We start from the raw sequence: 25,300 nt of genomic DNA on the forward strand, positions 1-25,300 counted from the left end.
TGATCCAGCTCAAACCCTCTGATTATCCCCAGTATGATCCAGCTCAAACTCTCTGATTATCCCCAGTATGATCCAGGAGAAACCCTCTGATTATCCCCAGTATGATCCAATACAAACCCTCTGATTATCCCCAGTATGATCCAGCTCAAACTCTCTGATTATCCCCAGTATGATCCAGCTCAAACCCTCTGATTATCCCCAGTATGATCCAGCTCAATCCCTCTGATTATCCCCAGTATGATCCAGCTCAAACCCTCTGATTATCCCCAGTATGATCCAGCTCAATCCCTCTGATTATCCCCAGTATGATCCAGCTCAATCCCTCTGATTATCCCCAGTATGATCCAGCTCAAACTCTCTGATTATCCCCAGTATGATCCAGCTCAAACTCTCTGATTATCCCCAGTATGATCCAGCTCAAACCCTCTGATTATCCCCAGTATGATCCAATACAAACCCTCTGATTATCCCCAGTATGATCCAGCTCAAACCCTCTGATTATCCCCAGTATGATCCAGCTCAATCCCTCTGATTATCCCCAGTATGATCCAGCTCAAACCCTCTGATTATCCCCAGTATGATCCAATACAAACCCTCTGATTATCCCCAGTATGATCCAGCTCAAACCCTCTGATTATCCCCAGTATGATCCAATACAAACCCTCTGATTATCCCCAGTATGATCCAGCTCAAACCCTCTGATTATCCCCAGTATGATCCAGCTCAAACTCTCTGATTATCCCCAGTATGATCCAGCTCAAACCCTCTGATTATCCCCAGTATGATCCAGTACAAACCCTCTGATTATCCCCAGTATGATCCAGCTCAAACCCTCTGATTATCCCCAGTATGATCCAGTACAAACGCTCCGATTATCCCCAGTATGATCCAGTACAAACGCTCTGATTATCCCCAGTATGATCCAGGACAAACCCTCTGATTATTCAAGTATGATCCAGCTCAAACCCTCTGATTATCCCCGGTATGATCCAGCTCAAACCCTCTGATTATCCCCAGTATGATCCAGCTCAAACCCTCTGATTATCCCCAGTATGATCCAGGAGAAACCCTCTGATTATTCAAGTATGATCCAGCTCAAACCCTCTGATTATCCCCAGTATGATCCAGGACAAACCCTCTGATTATTCAAGTATGATCCAGCTCAAACCCTCTGATTATCCCCAGTATGATCCAGGACAAACCCTCTGATTATTCAAGTATGATCCAGTACAAACCCTCTGATTATCCCCAGTATGATCCAGGAGAAACCCTCTGATTATTCAAGTATGATCCAGCTCAAACCCTCTGATTATCCCCAGTATGATCCAGCTCAAACCCTCTGATTATCCCCGGTATGATCCAGCTCAAACCCTCTGATTATCCCCAGTATGATCCAGCTCAAACCCTCTGATTATCCCCAGTATGATCCAGCTCAAACCCTCTGATTATCCCCAGTATGATCCAGCTCAAACCCTCTGATTATCCCCAGTATGATCCACTACAAACACTCTGATTATCCCCAGAATGATCCAGTACAAACCCTCTGATTATCCCCAGTATGATCCAGCTCAAACCCTCTGATTATCCCCGGTATGATCCAGCTCAAACCCTCTGATTATCCCCAGTATGATCCAGCTCAAACCCTCTGATTATCCCCAGTATGATCCAGCTCAAACCCTCTGATTATCCCCAGTATGATCCAGCTCAAACCCTCTGATTATCCCCAGTATGATCCAGCTCAAACCCTCTGATTATCCCCGGTATGATCCAGCTCAAACCCTCTGATTATCCCCAGTATGATCCAGCTCAAACCCTCTGATTATCCCCAGTATGATCCAGCTCAAACCCTCTGATTATCCCCAGTATGATCCAGCTCAAACCCTCTGATTATCCCCAGTATGATCCACTACAAACACTCTGATTATCCCCAGAATGATCCAGTACAAACCCTCTGATTATCCCCAGTATGATCCACTACAAACCCTCTGATTATCCCCAGTATGATCCAGTACAAACCCTCTGATTATCCCCAGTATGATCCAGTACAAACCCTCTGATTATCCCCAGTATGATCCAGCTCAAACCCTCTGATTATCCCCAGTATGATCCAGTACAAACCCTCTGATTATCCCCAGTATGATCCAGCTCAAACCCTCTGATTATCCCCAGTATGATCCAGTACAAACCCTCTGATTATCCCCAGTATGATCCAGCTCAAACACTCTGATTATCCCCAGTATGATCCAGTACAAACCCTCTGATTATCCCCAATATGATCCAGTACAAACCCTCTGATTATCCCCAGAATGATCCAGTACAAACGCTCTGATTATCCCCAGTATGATCCAGTTCAAACCCTCTGATTGTCCCCAGTATGATCCAGTACAAGCCCTCTGATTAGCCCCAGAATGATCCAGTACAAACCCTCCGATTATCCCCAGTATGATCCAGTACAAACCCTCTGATTATCCCCAGTATGATCCAGTACAAACCCTCTGATTTATCCCCAGTATGATCCAGTACAAACCCTCTGATTATCCCCAGTATGATCCAGTACAAACCCTCTGATTATCCCCAGTATGATCCAGTACAAACCCTCTGATTATCCCCAGTATGATCCAGTACAAACCCTCTGATTATCCCCAGAATGATCCAGTACAAACGCTCCGATTATCCCCAGTATGATCCAGCTCAAACTCTGATTATCCGCAGTATGATCCAGTACAAACCCTCTGATTAGCCCCAGTATGATCCAGCTCAAACTCTGATTATCCGCAGTATGATCCAGTACAAACCCTCTGATTAGCCCCAGTATGATCCAGTACAAACCCTTTGATTATCCCCAGTATGATCCAGTACAAACCCTCTGATTATCCCCAGTATGATCCAGTACAAACCCTCTGATTATCCCCAGTATGATCCAGTACAAACCCTCTGATTATCCCCAGTATGATCCAGTACAAACCCTCTGATTAGCCCCAGTATGATCCAGTACAAACCCTCTGATTATCCCCAGTATGATCCAGTACAAACCCTCTGATTTATCCCCAGTATGATCCAGTACAAACCCTCTGATTTTCATGTATTATCAACCTGACATCTGTCATTCATGCTCTTTCTCTTCATCTTACTCTCTATCTCTCTTGTCATCCAGCGAGCTCTGGCTTTGATTGGTGTATCTTTCCCCCTCGTGGAAATATATCTCGACTGTGCCTGAACCATCTCTTTAAAGACAGCTTATTGTTCAGTTAAATTTGATTCCAGTTTACCCGGACCAGATCCGTTCTCATCCCTCCTCCAATTAAGTAGTTTTACTCTTGATTGCTTCTTGTCCTTTTCCACAAGCTAACCTTAACCTTATGATACTAAGATCACTGTTCCCTGAAGGTTGCCTATCGACACTTGATGCACTCAACCCGCCTCATTCCTCAGAGCTAGAGCCTCCTTCCTCGTTGGGCTGGAAACAGACTTCTCAAGAAAACTCTCCTGAACACACTTCAGAAGTTCTTCCACCTCTCTGCCCTTTACACTATTATTATTCTGGTCTATATTAGGATAGTAAAGTTCCCCATTATTTATTGATTTTCTCTGTAGAGAGCCCCGTGCTCGCTAACCTATATTGGCTCCCGGTCAAGCAATGTCTTGATTTTAAAATTGTCATCCTTATTTTTAAATTCCACTATGACCATTCCCATCCCTATCTCTGTAATCTCCTCTATCCCCACAACCCTCTGAGATATCTGCACTCCTTTAATTCTGGCCTTTTGAGCATCACTCATCTTAATTGCTCCACCATTGAAGGCCATGCCTATAGTTGCCCGGGCCCTAAGCTCTGGCCTAACCTCCCCACACCCCTTTGCCCTCTACCTTGCTTTCCTCCTTTGAGACACTCCTTAAAACCTACCTCTTTGACCAAGCTTCTGGTCATCTAACCTTGTATTACCTTATGTGGTTCGGTGTCATATTTTGTATTCTAATGCTCCTGTGAAGCACCTTAGTATGTTTTATTATGTTAAAGTTGCTATATAAATATAAGTTGTTATAGTTTACTATGTGGTTTTTGCACCTCTCTGTAGTTTCCCTGCTTATTTGTTCCTCTATATCTTTCCCACTATTTGGTGACCTATAGTATACATCCAATAGTGCAATGGTACCTCTATTGTTTCTTAGCTTTAACCAAATAGATTCTGTCCTTGCCTTTTCCAGGATATCCTTTCTCTCCAGCACTGTTAATATTCTTCTTAATCAATATGGCTACCACTCCTCCTCTCTTTCCTTCCCTTTCTTTCCTGAGCACTTTGCATCCAGGAATAATTAGTCTCGAGTCTCCGTTATCATCACAACATCATATTCCCTTATGGCTATTTGTGCCTGCAGCTTACCAGCCGCACTTTGTGTGTTTACATACGTGCACTGTTAAATTAACTTAGACATTACATTCCATCTTAGTCTGACCTCACCTAATACCACCTTATTTCTTAATCTAGTGCTATCTGTCTCTCCCAATTGTTTGTGCACCTCACTTCTCCATTCTAATGCTACATCCTGGTTCCCAGCCCCCTGCCATTTAGTTTAAACCCTCTCCAACTGCACTAGCGTACCACCCCACGAGAACACTGGTCCCAGCTCTGTTGAGGTTCGACCATCCGGCCTGTATAGGTCCCGCCTCCCCCAAAACTGGTCCCAATGTCCCAGGAATCTAAAGCCCTCCCTCCTGCATCTTCTCTGCAGCCGCATATTCATCTGTTCTATTCTTCTATTTCTATACTCGCTAGTGCATAGCTCCAGGAGTAATCTAGAGATTGCTACCTTTAGAGGTCCTATTTTCTAGTCTACTTCCTAACTCCCTAAACTCTGCCTGCTGGATCTTATCCCTCTTTCTACCTAAGTCATTGTTACCAATATAGGGGAGGTGGTGGTGTAGTGATAATGTCACTGGACTGGTGGCCCAAGCTAATGCTCTGGGGATGTGGGTTCGAATCCCACCACGGCAGATGGTGAAATTTGAATTCAATTAATAAATCTGGAATTAAAAAGCTAGTTTAGTGTGACCATGAAACCATTGTCGATTGTTGTAAAAAAAAAACCCCATCTAGTTCACTAATGTGCCGTTCTTACCTGGTTTGGCCTATATGTGACTCCAGATCCCCAGCAATGTGGTTAACTCTTACATGCACTCTGAAATGGCCACTCAGTTCAAGGGCAATTAGGGATGGGCAATAAATGCCGGCCTAACCAGCGACGCCCACATCCCATGAACGAATAAAAACAAATATAGACCACGACCTCCGGCTGTTCACTTTACCTCCCCTCAGAGTGCTGTGCAGCCGCTGAGTGATATCGTGGCACCAGGGAGGCAACATACCATCCTGGAATCACGTCAGCACCAGAGCAACACCTGTCTGTTTCCCTAACTATGGCATCCCCGTCACTGTTGCTTTCCCAATCTTCCTCCTGCCCCTACTGTGCAGCTGAGCCACACTTGGTGCCGTGGACTTGGCTCGGGCTGCATTCCCCAGAGAAACCATCATTCGCACCAGTATTCAGAACTGAATACCAGTTGGAAAGTAAGATGTAGTTAGGGGACTCCTGCACTACCTGCCTGGTCCTCCATGACTGCCGAACGGTCACCCATTCCCTCTTTGCATGCACGCCCTTAAGCTGTGGAATGACCACATCCAGAAACCTGTTATCCACGTAGCTTTCAGCCTCATGGTTGCACTGCTGTGACGCCAGCTGCTGCTCCTCCACTTTGTGCACATGTGATTGTCCGGGAGACGAGACATTTCCTGGAGTTTCCACATGGCACGGGATGTACATTCCATGGGACTGAGATTAGACTAAGTAAACTTAACAGAAATAAACTAAAAACATAGCATGTAAATGCACCTCCATATAATCCAGTACATGGCCTGTAATTACACCTTCATATAATCAGGTACACAGGCTGTAATAAAACTTCAGTATAATCTGATGTACAGTCTGAAATTGCACCTCCGTATAATCGGGTACGCAACCTGTAACCACACGTCAGTATAATCCGGTACACAGCCTGTAATTACACGTCAGTATAATCCAGTACACAGCCTGTAATTACACGTCAGTATAATCCGGTACACAGCCTGTAATTGCACCTCGGTATAATCCGGTGTACAACCTGTAATTACACCTCAGTATAATCTGGTGTACAGCCTGTAATTACACCTCAGTACAATCCTGTACACAACCTGTAATTGCATCTCAGTACAATCCTGTACACAGCCTGTAATTACACCACAGTATAATCCGGTACACAGCCTGTAATTACACCACAGTATAATCCGGTACAGAGCCTGTAATTACACCACAGTATAATCCGGTACACAGCCTGTAATTACACCAGTACAATCCTGCACATAGCCTGTAATTACACCTCAGTACAATCCTGCACACAGCCTGTAATTACACCTCAGTACAATCCTGCACACAGCCTGTAATTACACCAGTACAATCCTGCACACAGCCTGTAATTACACCAGTACAATCCTGCACACAGCCTGTAATTACACCAGTACAATCCTGCACATAGCCTGTAATTACACCTCAGTACAATCCTGCACACAGCCTGTAATTACACCTCAGTACAATCCTGCACACAGCCTGTAATTACACCTCAGTACAATCCTGCACACAGCCTGTAATTACACCAGTACAATCCTGCACACAGCCTGTAATTACACCAGTACAATCCTGCACACAGCCTGTAATTACACCAGTACAATCCTGCACACAGCCTGTAATTACACCAGTACAATCCTGCACACAGCCTGTAATTACACCTCAGTACAATCCTGCACACAGCCTGTAATTACACCTCAGTACAATCCTATACACAGCCTGTAATTACACCTCAGTACAATCCTGTACATAGCCTGTAATTACACCTCAGTACAATCCTATACATAGCCTGTAATTACACCTCAGTACAATCCTATACATAGCCTGTAATTACACCTCAGTACAATCCTGTATACAGCCTGTAATTACACCTCAGTACAATCCTGTACGCAGCCTGTAATTACACCTCAGTACAATCTTGTACGCAGCCTGTAATTACACCTCAGTACAATCCTGTACGCAGCCTGTAATTACACCTCAGTACAATCCTGTACGCAGCCTGTAATTACACCTCAGTACAATCCTGTACGCAGCCTGTAATTACACCTCAGTACAATCCTGTACGCAGCCTGTAATTACACCTCAGTACAATCCTGTACGCAGCCTGTAATTACACCTCAGTACAATCCTGTACGCAGCCTGTAATTACACCTCAGTACAATCCTGTATGCAGCCTGTAATTACACCTCAGTACAATCCTGTACACAGCCTGTAATTACACCTCAGTACAATCCTATACACAGCCTGTAATTACACCTCAGTACAATCCTGTACATAGCCTGTAATTACACCTCAGTACAATCCTATACATAGCCTGTAATTACACCTCAGTACAATCCTATACATAGCCTGTAATTACACCTCAGTACAATCCTGTATACAGCCTGTAATTACACCTCAGTACAATCCTGTACGCAGCCTGTAATTACACCTCAGTACAATCTTGTACGCAGCCTGTAATTACACCTCAGTACAATCCTGTACGCAGCCTGTAATTACACCTCAGTACAATCCTGTACGCAGCCTGTAATTACACCTCAGTACAATCCTGTACGCAGCCTGTAATTACACCTCAGTACAATCCTGTACGCAGCCTGTAATTACACCTCAGTACAATCCTGTACGCAGCCTGTAATTACACCTCAGTACAATCCTGTACGCAGCCTGTAATTACACCTCAGTACAATCCTGTACGCAGCCTGTAATTACACCTCAGTACAATCCTGTATGCAGCCTGTAATTACACCTCAGTACAATCCTGTACGCAGCCTGTAATTACACCTCAGTACAATCCTGTACGCAGCCTGTAATTACACCTCAGTACAATCCTGTACGCAGCCTGTAATTACACCTTGGTTTAATCTGGTACGCAGCCTGTAATTACACCTCGGTATATTCCGCTACATAGCCTGTAATTACACCTCAGTATAATCCGGTGTGCAGTCTGTAATTACACCTTGGTATGATCCTTTTTTTAATTCATTCGTGGGATGTGGGCGTCGCTGGGCAGGCCAGCATTTATTGCCCATCCCTAATTGCCCTTGAGAAGGTGGTGGTGAGCTGCCTTCTTGAACCGCTGCAGTCCATTTGGGGTAGGTACACCCACAGTGCTGTTTGGAAGGGAGTTCCAGGATTTTGACCCAGCGACAGTGAAGGAACGGCAATATAGTTCCAAGTCAGGATGGTGTGTGACTTGGAGGGGAACTTGCAGGTGGTGGTGTTCCCATGCGTTTGCTGCCCTTGTCCTTCTAGTTAGTAGAGGACGCGGGTTTGGAAGGTGCTGTCTAAGGAGCCTTGGTGCGTTGCTGCAGTGCATCTTGTAGATGGTACACACTGCGGCCACTGTGCGTTGGTGGTGGAGGGAGTGAATGTTTGTAGATGGGGTGCCAATCAAGCAGGCTGCTTTGTCCTGGATGGTGTCGAGCTTCTTGAGTGTTGTTGGAGCTGCACCCATCCAGGCAAGTGGAGAGTATTCCATCACACTCCTGACTTATGCCTTGTAGATGGTGGACAGGATTTGGGGAGTCAGGAGGTGAGTTACTTGTCGCAGGATTCCTAGCGTCTGGTCTGCTCTTGTAGCCACGGTATTTATATGGCTACTCCAGTTCAGTTTCTGGTCAATGGTAGCCCCTAGGATGTTGCTAGTGGGGGATTCAGCGATGGTAATGCCGTTGAATGTCAACGGGAGATGGTTAGATTCTCTCCTTGTTGCAGATGGTCAATGACTGGCACTTGTGTGGATCGAATGTTACTTGCCACTTATCGACCCAAGCCTGCATATTGTCCAAGTCTTGCTGCATTTCTACACGGACTGCTTCAGTATCTGAGGGGTCACGAATGGTGCTGAACATTGTGTAATCATCAGCGAACATCCCCACTTCTGACCTTATGATTGAAGGAAGGTGATTGATGAAGCAGCTGAAGATGGTTGTGCGTAGGACACTACCCTGAGGAACAAAGAACAAAGATAATTACAGCACAGGAACAGGCCCTTCGGCCCTCCAAGCCTGCGCCGATCCAGATCCTCTCTCTAAACATGTCGCCTATTTTCTAAGGTTCTGTATCTCTTTTCTTCCTGCCCATTCATGTATCTGTCTAGATACATCTTAAAAGACTCCATCGTGCCCGCATCTACCACCTCCGCTGGCAATGCGTTCCAGGTGCCCACCACCCTCTGCGTAAAGAACTTTCCACGCATATCCCCCCTAAACTTTTCCCCTTTCACTTTGAACTCGTGTCCTCTAGTAATTGAAACCCCCACTCTGGGAAAAAGCCTCTTGCTATCCACCCTGTCTATACCTCTCATGATTTTGTACACCTCAATCAGGTCCCCCCCTCAACCTCCGTCTTTCTAATGAAAATAATCCTAATCTGCTCAACCTCTCTTCATAACTAGCGCCCTCCATACCAGGCAACATCCTGGTGAACCTCCTCTGCACCCTCTCCAAAGCATCCACATCCTTTTGATAATGTGGCGACCAGAACTGTACGCAGTATTCCAAATGTGGCCGAACCAAAGTCCTATACAACTGTAACATGACCTGCCAACTCTTGTACTCAATGCCCCGTCCGATGAAGGAAAGCATGCCGTATGCCTTCTTGACCACTCTATTTACCTGCGTTGCCACCTTCAGGGAACAGTGGACCTGAACACCCAAATCTCTCTGGACATCAATTTTCCCCAGGACTTTTCCATTTACTGTATAGTTCACTCTTGAATTGGATCTTCCAAAATGCATCACCTCGCATTTGCCCTGATTGAACTCCATCTGCCATTTCTCTGCCCAACTCTCCAATCTATCTATATTCTGCTGTATTCTCTGACAGTCCCCTTCACTATCTGCTACTCCACCAATCTTAGTGTCGTCTGCAAATTTGCTAATCAGTCCACCTATACTTTCCTCCAAATCATTAATGTATATCACAAACAACAGTGGTCCCAGCACGGATCCCTGTGGAACACCACTGGTCACACGTCTCCATTTTGAGAAACTCCCTTCTACTGCTACTCTCTGTCTCCTGTTGCCCAGCCAGTTCTTTATCCATCTAGCTAGTACACCTTGGACCCCAAGCGCCTTCACTTTCTCCATCAGCCTGCCATGGGGAACCTTATCAAACGCCTTACTGAAGTCCATGTATATGACATCGACAGCCCTTCCCTCATCAATCAACTTTGTCACTTCCTCAAAGAATTCTATTGAGTTGGTAAGACATGACCTTCCCTGCACAAAACCATGTTGCCTATCACTGATGAGCCCATTTTCTTCCAAATGGGAATAGATCCTATCCCTCAGTATCTTCTCCAGCAGCTTCCCTACCACTGACGTCAGGCTCACCGGTCTATAATTACCTGGATTATCCCTGCTACCCTTCTTAAACAAGGGGACAACATTAGCAATTCTCCAGTCCTCCGGGACCTCACCTGTGTTTAAGGATGCTGCAAAGATATCTGTTAAGGCCCCAGCTATTTCCTCTCTCGCTTCCCTCAGTAACCTGGGATAGATCCCATCCGGACCTGGGGACTTGTCCACCTTAATGCCCTTTAGAATACCCAACACTTCCTCCCTCCTTATGCCGACTTGACCTAGAGTAATCAAACATCTGTTCCTAACCTCAACATCCGTCATGTCCCTCTCCTCGGTGAATACCGATGCAAAGTACTCGTTTAGAATCTCACCCATTTTCTCTGAACTCCTGCAGTGATGTCCTGGAGCTCAGGTGATTGACCTCCAACAACCACAACCATCTTCCTTTGTGCTAGGTATGACTCCAACCAGCAGAGGGTTTTCCCCCGATTCCCATTGACCTCAGTTTTGCGAGGGATCTTTGATGCCATGCTCTGTCAAATGCTGCCTTGATGTCAAGGGCAGTCACTCTCATCTCACCTCTTGAGTTCAGCTCTTTTGTCCACGTTTGAACCAAGGCTGTAATAAGGTCAGGAGCTGAGTGGTCCTGGAGGAACCCAAACTGAGCATCACTGAGCAGGTTATTGCGAGGCAAGTGCCACATGATGGCACTGTTGATGACACCTTCCATCCCTTTACTGATGATTGAGAGTAGGCTGATGGGGTGGTAATTGGCCGGGTTGGACTTGTCCTGCTTTTTGTGTGCAGGACATACATGGGCAATTTTCCACATTGCAGTGTAGTTGCCAGTGTTGTAGCTGTACTGGAACAGTTTGGCTAGGGGCCGGCAAGTTCTGGAGCACAGGTCTTCAGTACTATTGCCGGAATATTGTCAGGGCCCATCGCCTTTGCAGTATCCTGCGCTTTCAGTCGTTTCTTGCTATCACACGGAGTGAATCGAATTGGCTGAAGTCTGGCATCTGTGATGCTGTGGACTTCAGGAGGAGGCTGAGATGGATCATCAACTCGGCATTTCTGGCTGAAGATTGTTGCAAATGCTTCAGCCTTATCTTTTGTACTGATGTGCTGGGCTCCCCCATCATTGAGGATGGGGATATTTGTGGAGCCACCTCCTCCAGTTAGTTGTTTAATTGTCCACCACCATTTATGGCTTGATGTGGCAGGACTGCAGAGCTTAGATCTGATCCGTTGGGTATGGGATCGCTTAGCTCTGTCTATCGCATGCTGCTTATGCAGTTTGGCACGCAGATAGTCCTGTGTTGTAGCTTCACCAGGTTGACACCTCATTTTGAGGTATGCCTGGTGCTGCTCCTGGCATGCCCTCCTGCACTCTTCATTGAACCAGCGTTGGTCTGCTGGCTTGATGGTAATGGTAGAGTGGGGGATATGCCGGCCCATGAGGTTACAGATTGTGGTTGAGTACAATTCTGCTGCTGCTGATGGCCCACAGCAGCTCATGGATGCCCAGTTTTGCATTGCTAGATCTGTTCGAAATCTATCCCATTTAGCACGATGGTAGTGCCACACAACACGATGGAGGGTATCCTCAATGTGAAGGCGGGACTTCTCCACAAGGACTGTGCGGTGGTCACTCCTACCAATACAGTCATGGACAGATGCATCTGCGGCAGGCAGATTGGTGAGGACAAGGTCAAGTATGTTTTCCCCTCTTGTTGGTTCCCTCGCCACCTGCCGCATACCCAGTCTAGCAGATATGTCCTTTAGGACTCGGCCAGCTCGGTCAGTAGTGGTGCTACCGAGCCACTCTTGGTGATGGACATTGAAGTCCCCCACCCAGAGTACATTCTGTGCCCTTGCCACCCTCAGTGCTTCCTCCAAGTGGTGTTCAACATGGAGGAGTACTGACTCATCAGCTGAGGGAGGGCGGTAGGTGGTAATCAGCAGGAGGTTTCCTTGCCCATGTTTGACCTGATGCCATGAGACTTCATGGGGTCCAGAGTCGATGTTGAGGACTCCCAGGGCAACTCCCGCCCTACTGTATACCACTGTGCCACCACCTCTGCTGGGTCTGTCCTGCCGGTGGACAGGATATACCCGGGGATGGTCAAGGCAAAGTCTGGGACATTGTCAGGTATGATTTCGTGAGTATGACTATGTCAGGCTGTTGCTTGACTATGTCAGGCTGTTGCTTGACTAGTCTGAAGGACAGCTCTCCCAACTTTGGCACAAGCCCCCAGATGTTGTTAAGGAGGACTTTGCAGGGTTGACAGGGCTGGGTTTGCCGTTGTCGTTTCCGGTGCCTAGGTCGATACCAGGTGGTCCATCTGGTTTCATTCCTTTTTATTGACTTTGTAGTGGTTGGATACAACTGAGTGGCTTGCTAGGCCATTTCAGAGGGCATGTAAGAGTTAACCACATTGCTGTGGGTCTGGAGTCACTTGTTGGCCAGACCAGGTAAGGACAGCAGATTTCCTTCCCTAAAGGACATTAGTGAACCAGATGGGTTTTTACAATAATTGACAATGGTTTCATGGCCATCATTAGACTAGCTTTTTAATTCCAGATTTATTAATTGAATTCAAATTCCACCTTCTGCTGTGGTGGGATTTGAACCCATGTCCCCAGAGCAGTACCCTGGGTCTCTGGGTTACTAGTCCAGTGACAATGCCACTATGCCACGGCCTCCCCTAATTGTACAGTCTGTAATTACACCTCAGTATAATCCGGTACGCAGCCTGTAATTACACCTCGGTATAATCCGGTGTGCAGCCTGTAATTACACCTCGGTTTAATCCGGTACGCAGCCTGTAATTGCACCTCGGTTTAATCTGGTACGCACCCTGTAATTACACCTCGGTATAATCCGGTACGCAGCCTGTAATTACACCTCGGTATAATCCGGTGTGCAGCCTGTAATTACACCTCGGTTTAATCCGGTACGCACCCTGTAATTGCACCTCGGTTTAATCTGGTGTACAGTCTTTTTTTATGGCATGATGGGTCAAGGATGCCTGGTGTAATATAAACTGACTTTGTGTGTCTGGCTTTTGCCCTGGTAGGTTCATATGTCATGGGGTAGTGTCCAGTTGTGATCCTTAGTTTGACTTAATCAATTCAGTGTATTCACATTAATTTTACCTAAAATTTGAGTCCCATTCCTGGGATAGTGTCTGGTTGCCAGTAATAGATCCTTCCAGTTTATAAAAATGTTTTGTATATTTCTATATAATCTTGTATTGAGGCCAAGAGTTTATATGTTTTATTAAAATCTAATTTAAGTTGCATCTTACTTGGTTCTGTTTTGATTGTTGAAGTTTATGTCTGCCAGATATTTATTTTCTGCTCTGGCAATGCAGGGACTAGTTCGACATCAGACAGTTTAGCTTCATTAAAAAGCATCACTTTTTATATTGTGCTGCGCCAAATTGGATGTTGAAGAGAGACTCATAAAACCAGGGTTGAGGCCCCATGCTCTTCAATTATTCAAAGGTTATTGAAGAGAACTGCTAAGCCTATGAAATTTCTTTTGTATCAAAACCAGTGAAAGTTTAATACTGTATTATTGATTTATCTACTGATTTACCTTGCTTTGTTTATCTCTCACAATAATTCATAGCTTAGCTGAAATGTTTGGTTTATATCCTATAAGTATAATGCCAAGGGAGAAGTCTTAAGTATAGGTGGCCATAATGATGAAATTGCTGAGAAATGCTCATAGTACGGAATTGAAGAGTGTTAATTGACACAATGATAACTAATATGATACAGTATTGTGACCTTCCAACATGAGATGGTAGTGATGTATCTTGGAAGCAGACCGAATGACAGAGCTGTATCTGGGTGATGCAGTGTGGCAGTGCTGTGTCTGAGCGATGCTGGGTACAGTGACTGATGACTGTGAATGGTACAGTGAATGACTGACTGATGATGGGTGGTATGGCTGTGACTGGTATGAGTGCTGTGACTGGGTGGCATTCTTTATATGGGTATTGTTGGATTGATTTTGAAATTGTCATCCTTGTTTTCAAGTGCCTCCATGGCCTCTTTCCTCCCCCTCCCCCCAAACTGTCTAATCTCCTCCAGCCCCACAACCCTCCCAAGATATCTGTGCTCAACTAATTCTGGCCTCTTGAGCATTCCTGATTTTTAATCACACCACCACTGGTGGCCGTACCTTAAGCTCTGGAATTCCCTCCCTGCACCTCTCCACCCCTCTACCTCGTGTTTATCTTTTAAGATACCCCTTAACACCTATCTCTTTGACCAAGCTTTTGTTCATCTGACCTAATATTTCCTCAAGTGGCCTGGTGTCAAGCTTTATTATGCTTCTGTGAAGTGCCTTGAAATGCTTTATTAAGTTAAAGGCGCTATATAAAAGTTGTATGAGTGAGTTGATGCTATGACTGGGTGAACTGATTCTTGTAGTTACAGAACAGTTTAATAAGTCTGAGGTTCTCATTGCATTTGCTCTTCATTCTGTACTGAATTGCAGTTCTGTGTTGGCACTTGAGGTATTTAGGGCATTGGTACCTGTACACTATGTAGGCAAAATGATCAACCCAAAATTCACTTAAATATGATTCCTGTAACCTCGTATGATGCTCGTTATTCATCGACCCAAATTGCTCCCACCAAAAGTAATGGATTATAATTTCTGCTTAATCTAGTAAAGCTCAAAGTACTTTCCAGACCAAACCCAAGCTTGGAAGGGCAGAATCTGAGACTGCATTCCTGAGCAATTTGACACAGCTCGGTGGCTGTGGTATGGAACATTCACATGTTAGTGGGGATGAGGAGAAACTCTTGCAGTTTTGCTGTATGTAAATGTCGTGCGATTATTTCTTGATAACATCACCACTGTGCTGATATATTGTGAATTTATTTTATATTCATTCCATGAGAACTTCCTGTTGGTGTGTTATCGCTGTTACTGTTGTGTCTCTAATTGTTGGGCTTTCTCTTGCATAGGGTGCCGTGCTGACACTGTGTTGCAGAGGAGGATGGGAAAGAGGCGGTGCCTTCAAGTGGAGCCAACGCTCGAACAGAAAATAGCAGCAGGGTGCTGCGGAGTGAAGAAGCCCAAGTTATCGGGTAGCAATGTGAACAATCAGTTGAACCATCCTGGCACGGGCCTAGGCTGTGGCTCTGTGCCCGGCCTGCAGTCTGGAACAGCCCTGGGGAACCACCACAACCACAGCCAGAACCATAACTACAGCCAGAACCATTGTGAGAGGAACAACCGGGAGAGCAATGGGAACCTGAACTCCTTGAACTCTACACTCAGCCCTGTGACCGGGCTGACCACAGTGGGAAACCGTCCAAACGGGACTGGGCTCAGTGGGACCAGTGGAGTGAATGTGAGGAACTTGGTGGTGACCGCAGAGATGTGCTGCTACTGCTTTGATGTGTTGTACTGTCATCTGTACGGATTCCCACTGCCCCGATCACCCAGGTTCACCAATGACCCATAGTGAGTACTGCAGGATAAGGATAGTCGATATACTACTCATTGTAGAGAGGAGCAAACACTTCCCCATTGATGCTTCCCATTTAGGGACATTAGTGAAGAGTGAGGGTAAGTCCCCTCGTGAAATATCCAATGAACAAGTTTAAAAGAAAATCAACAAGAGATTAAGTGGCATGCTGTCCTTTTAGCTGTTGTACCTGACTATAATATGAGCTGAAGGATTTCTTCCTCTGGGTGGTTAGGCAGCACAGTGGGTTAGATCGATGCTACATTCCTTCTGTTGTACTAGTGCTTCTCTGGTTTCCCACATAGGGAGTGCTGATCTCAGCCAAAATGTCATGAAGGGAGGCAGCGAGTCTTATGCTGCTTACCCTGCACCTCCTTGCAGCCGGTTCAATAGCAGTACTGTATTGTCAGTGACCTGAGAGCAAAACTCTTCCAATCCTTTGTCTAAGGGATGTTTGGTGGTGCTCTTTAGAGCCAGTGCAGCAACTTATGCCAGAGACATCTAGCTGAAGTGTAACTACCATTGCTCAAGTCATTTGGACACAGTTCAATGACCAGCACTGCCGTTATATAAATGCAGCTCAGGGACTGGTACAGAATCTATTTTGAAGCTGTGCAGTGACCAGTGCCAAGGCCAATTGGATGTGATGTACTTCCTGACTTGCATCAGTTAGACACCATACAGGATTTCGTTCCTGTGCCATTGGGAGTTCCTGCTCTGCGTCCTACTGCCAAGTATTTGCAGGTTAGTGAGCTTGAGCTGCTTTCTTGTTTCCTAGCAGGTGACAGAATAACTGTATTGGTGGAAGCATGGAGCACGTTTCCTTCATACCTTTTACATTTGGGGAATAGGAAGAACATTTGGTTTAAAACAAAAGAGATGCTGCTCTCGTATTTCTGAGACTTGACTTCAATTTCAGTCCAGACTGACCAGACAAGAGTCTTCTCTTTGTGCTTGGTGCTGATGCTGAGGTGGGTTTGTCACTGACCTTTAATAGTTTAACTTGGTGAACTATAAAATGTTGTTTGGTGAAACAGAAGGTCATGTGACACCTACTCAGTGGGATTGTACAAAAGGTATTGGAGTGGTGGAAAGACCCGAGATATTGTTGGGAAGATCATTAACACTGTCAGCCCAATGTTGCTATGGTGTAAAACAAACAAATTAAGTGTTGGGCAATGTATCAAGTAAACTTAGTGCACTGAATTGAGAAGGAAGGTAAAGGACTTAAAAATAAGTTAGACAAGTTCCTGGCATCTGAAGAGCTATTGAATTTTACAGGGAAGAGAAATTGGGCAGACTAAGAGAACTTGCATTTATATTGTGCTTTTCACATCTTTAAGACATCCCAAAGTATTTCACTACCACTTCTGCGCATTTAATGTTGTATAGGTATGGTCCCTCAAATCATGAATTAGATAAATGATCAACCAATCAAATAGTTCTCTGGATTGTTTGGATCCATCTGAGTGAGCTGGTTTAATGTCTCATTTGAGATCGTGATAGTGTAGCACTCTCTCTACTGCACTGAATAAGCACAGTTGATTTTGTACTCAAATCTAGTGGGGCTTGAACCCACAACCTTTTGACTCGGGCAAGAATGCTACCACTGAGCCATGCTGATACTTTGGATGAATGTTCTTCTGTCTGAAATAAATTACGATATTGGTTGTAATTTAGGTTCAATTAAGACAATAAGATGAAAGTTTAGACTCCCAATGCTAAGTGCCTGAGCCCGGGTAAGTTCAGGCAATCTCAGTGCAGTTCTTCTGAAGAAATGTCTATAACACTAAATGCAACTGACTTAATCTCATGAGACCCTGAAAAAGTCTCACTGGTTTATTAAAAGATAGTTTCCCACACTGGATCCAGACACAGCGCCAAATGAGTCCAGTGGGAAATCTGGCCAGGCTCTAAGTTGTGGCCTTTGAGTGCTTGATTCCATTTTTGAAGTTGTCAAGTTTTGATTAATGGTTGTCAAGCTGTGACGGGTTGGGAGAGTGGTGGGTGGGGGGCGGGGAAGGCAAAGGAATATTTGGGTGGTTCAATTCTTACTAGCCACTATGAACAAATGGATTTAGAAAAGCTCAGATGATTGAAAGCCCCCTGTTTGTTGGGTTTTCTTTGCACTGACTGAATTATGAGGCTGGAGCCCTGACAGATATCAATGTTAGCAAGCACTGCACCATAAATAGGAGCAGGAGTGGACCAAGCGGCCCCTCGAGCCTGCTCTGCCATTCAGTACAATCGTGGCTGAATTTCTGCCTCAGCTCTGCTTTCCCCCCCTGTGCCACTTATCCCTTGATTCCAAGAGACCATAAATCTGACTCTGTCAACCTTAAATATACTCAATGATGGAGCATCCATAACCCTCTGGGGTAGAGAATTCCAAAGATTCACAACTCTGAATAAAGAAGTTTCTCTTCATCTCTGTCCTAAATGATCTACCCCTTATCCTGATACTCTGCCGCTGTGTTCCAGTTTTTCCAGCCAGAGGAAACTGCCTCTGTGTCTACCCTATCAAATCCCTTCAGAATCTTGTATGTTTCAATGAGATCACCTCTTATTCATCCAAACTCCAGAGGATATAGGCCCAATTTACTTAGCCTCCCATCATAGGACAACCCTGTCATCCCAGGAACTAACCTAGTGAACCTTTGCTCTACTGCCTCCAATGTAAGTATACCTTCCATAAATATGGAGACCAAACACGCGCAGTACTCCAGGTGTGATCTCACCAAAGCCCTGTACAACGGAGCAAGAGCTCCTCATTCTTGTACTCTAATTCCCTTGCAATAAAGGCCAACATGCCATTTGCCTTCTTAATTGCTTGCTGTACCTGCATGCTAACTTTGTGTTCCTTGTATGAGTACACCCAAGTCTCTGAATATCAACATTTAGAAATTTCATGCCTTTTAAAAAATATTCTGCTTTTCTATTCTTATCACCAAAGTGAATAACCTCACACTTCCCCACATTATACTCCATCTGCCGCCTTGCTGCCCATTCGCTTATCCCGTCTATATCTCTTTGCCTCTTTGTGCACTCCTCACAACTTATATTCCCACCTAACTTTGTATCATCAACAAACTTGGATATAATGCTTTCGGCATCTTCGCCTAAGTCATTAATATAGATATATAAATAACTGAGGCCCCAGCACTGAACTTTGCCTCACTCCACTAGTCACAGCCTGCCAATTTGAAAATGCCCATTTAACCATACTCTTTGCTTTCTGTCCGTTAACCAATCTTCTGTCCATGCTAATATGTTACCTCCAGCTCCATGAGCCCTTAGCTTGCATATAAGCCTTTTGTGTGACACCTTATCCAACTGCCTTTTGGAAATTCATGTATACTACATCGACTGGATACCCCACTAGTTACATCCTCAAAAAATTCTAATCTGTCAAACACGATTTCCCTTTTGTAAAACAATGTTCACTTTGTCGGATCATACTGTGATTTTCTAAGTGCATGTTAAGATTTCATTAATAGATTCCACGCTTTCCTGATGACTGATGTCAGGCTAACTGGCCTGTACTTCCCTGTTTCTCTCTCCCTCCTTTCGTGAACAGCAGTGTTACATTTTTCTAAATTCCAATCTGCTGAGACCTATCTTGAATTTTGGAAAATCATAACCAGTGCATCCACCGTCTCTAGCTACCTCTTTTAGAACCCTAGGATGTAGGCCATCAGGTCCTGGAGATTTGTCGGCTTTTAGTCCCCTAAGTTTCTCCAGCACTTTTTCTCTACTGACATTAATTACCTTAAGTTCCTCACTCTTATTAGCCCCTTGGTTACCCTCTTTTTCTGGTATGTATTTTGTGTCTTTTACTGTGAAGACTCAAAATATTGTTCAGTGTTGCTGCCATTTCCTTGTTCCCCATAATTTCTTCTGTCTCTAAGGGACCAATGTTTATTTTAGCTTCTCTCCTTTTCATATATTTGGAAAAGCTCTTGTAATCTGTTTTTATATTCCTGGCTAGTTCACACTTTTTTTTTGGCGATTAGACTTAAACCATTTATTTCTATGTGTGCTGCTAGTTCATCTATCCTATTGATAGATGAGCCACGCATTTAATTCTGTAAGCTACTTTATCCTATGCCAGTTCATCTATCTTCGTGCATTCAGATCAAGAGTCTTTAATTTTATTTTTTACTACTATTCTTTGCATGGACTTTATTTGCTGACGCACTATTACTGTAATACTTTCTGTCCCTTCCTGTCCCACTCTACTTGTTGTTACTTGAATTGCTACACTACTGTATTGCCTCGACATTTGTCTTAGATTTCTAAATCTCCCTTCATGATCATGGTACTAGATCTCCAAATAATGAGAGAGAGGAGAAAATCTGCAGGGAAATCACAGAGATCGGCAAGAACTACACAGTGGTGATATTGGGGTCCTTTAATTACCCAGATATCGATTGGGATAATTTTAGACTAAAGGGTAAGGAAGGGGAGGAATTCCTGAAATGTGTTCAGGAGAACTTCTTTGTTCAGTCTGTTCTCAGCCCAACTAGAAAGGAAGCATTGCTGGATCAGGTGCTGGGAAATGAGTTGGGCCAAGTGGACCAATGTCTGTCTGGGAGCAGTTGGATAAGAGTGATCATTGTATCATAAGATTTAGACTGGTAATGCAGAAAAACAAGGAACGAAATAAGGTAGAACGTCTAGATTGGAAGAGGGCTAATTTCAATGCGATGAGAAGGGATCTAGCCAGGGTAAAATGGAGCCAAAGACTGACAGGAAGAGCTGTATCGGAACAATGAACTATCTTTAAGGAAGAGATGCTTCAGGTACAGGCTAGGAACATTCCAACAAGGGCAAAAGTTAAGGGAACCAAAAACAGGACTCCTTGGTGATGAGGGAGATAGAGATTATGATGAAACATTAAAATAGGGTGTATGATGCTTGTCAGGTGAATTCTTCAAGTGAGAACCAAGCCATATACAATAAGTTGAGAGGGGTGGTGAAGAGGAAAATAGGATTGGCAAAGAGAGAACATGAGAATAGAATGGCAGTCAACATAAAAGGGAACCTAACAATCTTCTACCGGTATGTAAATAGTAAGCGGGTAGTAAGAGGTGGAGTGGGGCTTGTTGGAGACAAAGAGGGTAATATATGGTTAGAGGCACAGAGCAAAGCTAATATACTTAATGAGTACCTTGTATCATTGTTCACTAAAAAAGTAGAATCTGAAAAATATTGGTAGAAGCGGAGAGAGTAGAGGCAATGGATAGGGTAAAAATTGAGAGGGGTTAGTACTAAAAAGGCTGGCTATACTTGGGCTAGACAAGTCACCTGGTCTGGATGGCTAGATGAAGTGGGGATGGAGATAGCAGAGGGCTTGCCATAATCTTCCAATCTTCCCTGGATATGGGGGAGGTGCCAGAGGATTGGAGAGTGGCAACTGTGACACCCTTATTCAAGAAAGGGTGTAAGGACAGTCCTAGCAACTACAGGCCAGTTAGTTTAACATCAGTGGTGGGTAAGGTTTTAAAAACTGTAATCGGGGAAAATATCAACAGGCAGTTAGCGAGGTTTGAGTTAATTAAGGAGAGCCAGCATGGATTTGTAAAAGGGAGATCATGCCTGAGTAATCTAATTTAATTTTTTGATGAAGTAACAGACAAGGTTGAAGGGAATGCAATGAATGTTGTTTATATGGATTTTAAGAAAGTGTTTGACAAGGTACCACCTAACAGGCTAGTTAACAAAATTGAGGTTCATGGAATAGGAGGGCCAGTGTTCAGTTGGAGAAAAAATGGCTTGAGGACAGAAAACAGTGAGTCGCAGTAAATGGTTGTTTTCAGACTGGAGGATGGTAGACAGTGGTGTTGTCCAAGGGTCAGTGCTGGGTCTTGGAGTACAGAGTAGAATTTCAAAATTTGCCAATGACACCAAACTTAGAGGTGTGGCAAACAGTGAGGATGATATGAACCACCTGCAACAGGACATAGATAGGCTAGCAGAATGGGCAGAGAGGTGGCAGATGGAATTTAATACTGACAAGTGTGAGAACAAAGAAAGAACAAAGTACAGTACAGCACAGGAACAGGCCATTCGGCCCTCCAAGCCTGCGCCAATCATGATGCCTGTCTAAACTAAAACCTTCTGCACTTGCGGGTTCCTTATCCCTCTATTCCCATCCTATTCATGTATTTGTCAAGATGTCTCTTAAACGTCGCTATCGCACCTGCTTCCACCACCTCCCTCAGCAGCAAGTTCCAGCCACTCACCACCCTCTGTGTAAAAAAAAAACTTGCCTCGCACAGCCCCTCTAAACTTTGCCCCTCGCACCTGAAACCTATGTCCCCTAGTAACTGACTCTTCCACCCTGGGAAAAAGCTTCTGTCTATCCACTCTGTCTATGCCACTCATAACTTTGTAAACCTCTATCAGGTCGCCCACCACCTCCGTCGTTCCAGTGAAAACAATCTGAGTTTATCCAACCTCTCCTCATATCTAATACCCTCCAGACCAGGCAACAACCTGGTAAACCTCTTCTGTGCCCTCTCCAAAGCCTCCACATCCTTCTGGTAGTGTGGCGACCAATTTGTATGCAATATTCCAAGTGTGGCCTAACTAAGTTTCTGTACAGCTGCAACATGACTTGCCAATTTTTATACTCAATGCCCGGACTGATGAAGGCAAGCATGCCATATGCCTTCTTGACTACCTTATCCACCTGCGTTGCCACTTTCAGTGACCTGTGGACCTGTATGCCCAGATCTCTCTGCCTGTCAATACTCCTAAGGGTTCTGCCATTTACTGTAAACTTCCCACCTGTATTAGACCTTCCAACATGCATTACCTCACATTTGTCATGATTAAACTCCCATCTGCCATTTCTCCGTCCAAGTCTCCACCCGATCTATATCCTGCTGTATCCTCTGACAATCCTCATCACTATCCGCAACTCCACCAACCTTTGTGTCGTCCGCAAACTTACTAATCAGACCAGCTACATTTTCCTCCAAATCATTTATATATACTACAAACAGCAAAGGTCCCAGCACTGATCCCTGCGGAACACCACTAGTCACAGCCCTCCATTCAGAAAAGCACCCTTCCACTGCTACCCGCTGTCTTCTATGACCGAGTCAGTTCTTTATCCATCTTGCCAGCTCACCTCTGATCCCGTGTGACTTTGCCTTTTGTACCAGTCTGCCATGAGGGACCTTGTCAAAGGCTTTACTGAAGTCCATGTAGACAATTGCCATTCCTTCATCAATCATCTTTGTCACTTCCTCAAAAAACTCGATCAAGTTATTGAGACACGACCTACCCTTCACAAAACCATGCTGCCTCTCACTAATAAGTCCATTTGTTTCCAAATGGGAGTAAATCCTGTCCCAAAGAATCCTCTCCAATAATTTCCCTACCACTGACGTAAGGCTCACTGGCCTGTAATTTCCTGGATTATCCTTGCTACACTTCTTAAACAAAGGAACAACATTGCCTATTCTCCAGTCCTCTGGGACCTCACCTGTAGCCAATGGGGATACAAAGATTTCTGTCAAGGCCCCAGCAATTTCCTCCCTTGCCTCCCTCAGTATTCTGGGGTAGATCCCATCAGGCCCTGGGGACTTATCTACCTTAATGTTTTTCAAGACGCCCAACACCTGCTTTTTGATATCGACATGACCCAGACTATCTACACTCCCTTCCCTGGACTCATCATCCACAAGTCCTTCTCTTTGTTGAATACTGATGCAAAGTACTCATTTACTACCTCGCCCATTTCCTCTGGCTCCACACATTGATTCCCTCCTCTGTCCTCGAGTGGGCCAACCCTTTCCCTGGCTACCCTCTTGCTCTTTATATACGTATAAAAAGCCTTGGGATTCTCCTTAATCCTGTTTGCCAATGACTTTTCATGACCCCTTTTAGCCCTCCTGACTCCTTGCTTAAGTTCCATCCTACTTTCTTTATATTTCTCAAGGGCTTTGTCTGTTCCCAGCCTTCTAGCTCTTACGTATGCTTCCTTTTTCTTTTTGACTAGGCTCACAATATCCCTCGTTATCCAAGGTTCCTGAAACTTGCCAAACGTATCCTTCATCCTCACAGGAACATGCCGGTCCTGGATTCTAATCAACTGACGTTTGAAAGACTCCCACATGTCAGATGTTGATTTACCCTCAAACAGCCGGCCCCAATCTAAATTCTTCAGTTCCTGCCTAATATTGTTATAATTAGCCTTCCCCCAATTTAGCACACACACACACACTAAGGGACAGATAGAGAAGGGAAAAAGGAAGGTGACCTTTAGTGAGAGAGGTGGTGGTGGTGGTGGGAAGGTTACGATAAACCTGTTGAATTCTCTTGGAAATCAAGTTCTTGAGGTATGCAAGCCTGAGATGATTTCTCTCTTAATTGAAGGTTCCGTTGAAGATGGTGGATTACTTCTAGCTTTATAATGCTGTATAATGTAAATATAAATGTAGGGTTCTGCAGCAGGGCATGTGCTTTCTGGCTTGGGCAGAACATAAGCTGTTAGGATGTTGCCTCCCTCTCCGGCTCTCTGGTTTCAGGTAATGCTGTTATCTCTCACCTCCTGTTCGGAGACGCTCTGGTCTCTTCCCCATGGTGATTGCACAATGGCCCAGGAGGTGGCTCCTTCACACCCTCTTTGCTTCAGAAGGAGCCACGTCCTGGGCTATTGTGCAATCACCATGGGGAATGTTGTAGTGTAGGTGTAGGATGGGTTCCATTGACGTCTCTTAGCTTTGAAGATTTGTTCTTTGTCGGACAGTTTGAATTCACAAATGGTCAATTCCTTTTTCCTCGGCCATTTTGGACCACTGTTCACTTTTTTAAATAAAGGTTCATTTATTTAAAAAGACAAAGTCAGTGTTTTATAACTCTTCAGAGTTAGTCTGTGATTGTTGTATCATCGCACTTCTGGTGTGCGTGACTCCTCCCCCAAAAGGGAAAGAATAACATTCCTTGGATTTCATTTTTATGTTTGTTTTTTGGGTTTAGAAGTTGGGGGGTGGGGAAAGAAACGGTAAGAAAGCTTAGGGTCACACCATTTTATGCATTCATTTCATTCGCTTCTCAGGCTTCCAGTCCCATATCTGGTATCAATTTGATTTGCACAGTGTTATTTACATTCTGCACAGTGCATTAGCTAGGACATTGTCTTTTCCTGCTATATGTGAAACTTTTAGGTTGAATGGTTGGAGGAGTAAACCTCATCGATAAAGCCTGGCATTTTTTCCTTTGAATTTTTCCAGGGAGGTGAGTGGATTGTGGTCCGTGTGACTTTGAAACTTTTTGTGCTCGTTATTGGCATAGACTTCGAAATGTTGTTGAGCTAGGAGTATTTCTTTT

The 25,300-nt window shown here is 44.7% G+C and overlaps 1 protein-coding gene across 4 annotated transcripts in view; it reads left to right on the forward strand.

Annotated features, from left to right (window-relative positions):
• LOC137375133 (AMMECR1-like protein) overlaps nucleotides 1–25,300 on the forward strand; it is a 99,701-nt gene that overhangs the window by 19,145 nt on the left and 55,256 nt on the right. For all 4 annotated transcript variants that reach the window (XR_010975934.1, XM_068041801.1, XM_068041804.1 and 1 more), the window contains exon 2: nucleotides 15,453–15,954. Coding sequence is in view for 3 of the 4 variants with exons in the window: in XM_068041801.1 (XP_067897902.1) it covers nucleotides 15,453–15,954 (502 nt within the window). In the remaining variant the exon portion in view is untranslated. The remainder of the gene's footprint in view (nucleotides 1–15,452; nucleotides 15,955–25,300) is intronic.

The sequence above is a fragment of the Heterodontus francisci genome, chromosome 11, assembly GCF_036365525.1.
Source record: "Heterodontus francisci isolate sHetFra1 chromosome 11, sHetFra1.hap1, whole genome shotgun sequence".
NCBI lineage: Eukaryota > Metazoa > Chordata > Chondrichthyes > Heterodontiformes > Heterodontidae > Heterodontus > Heterodontus francisci.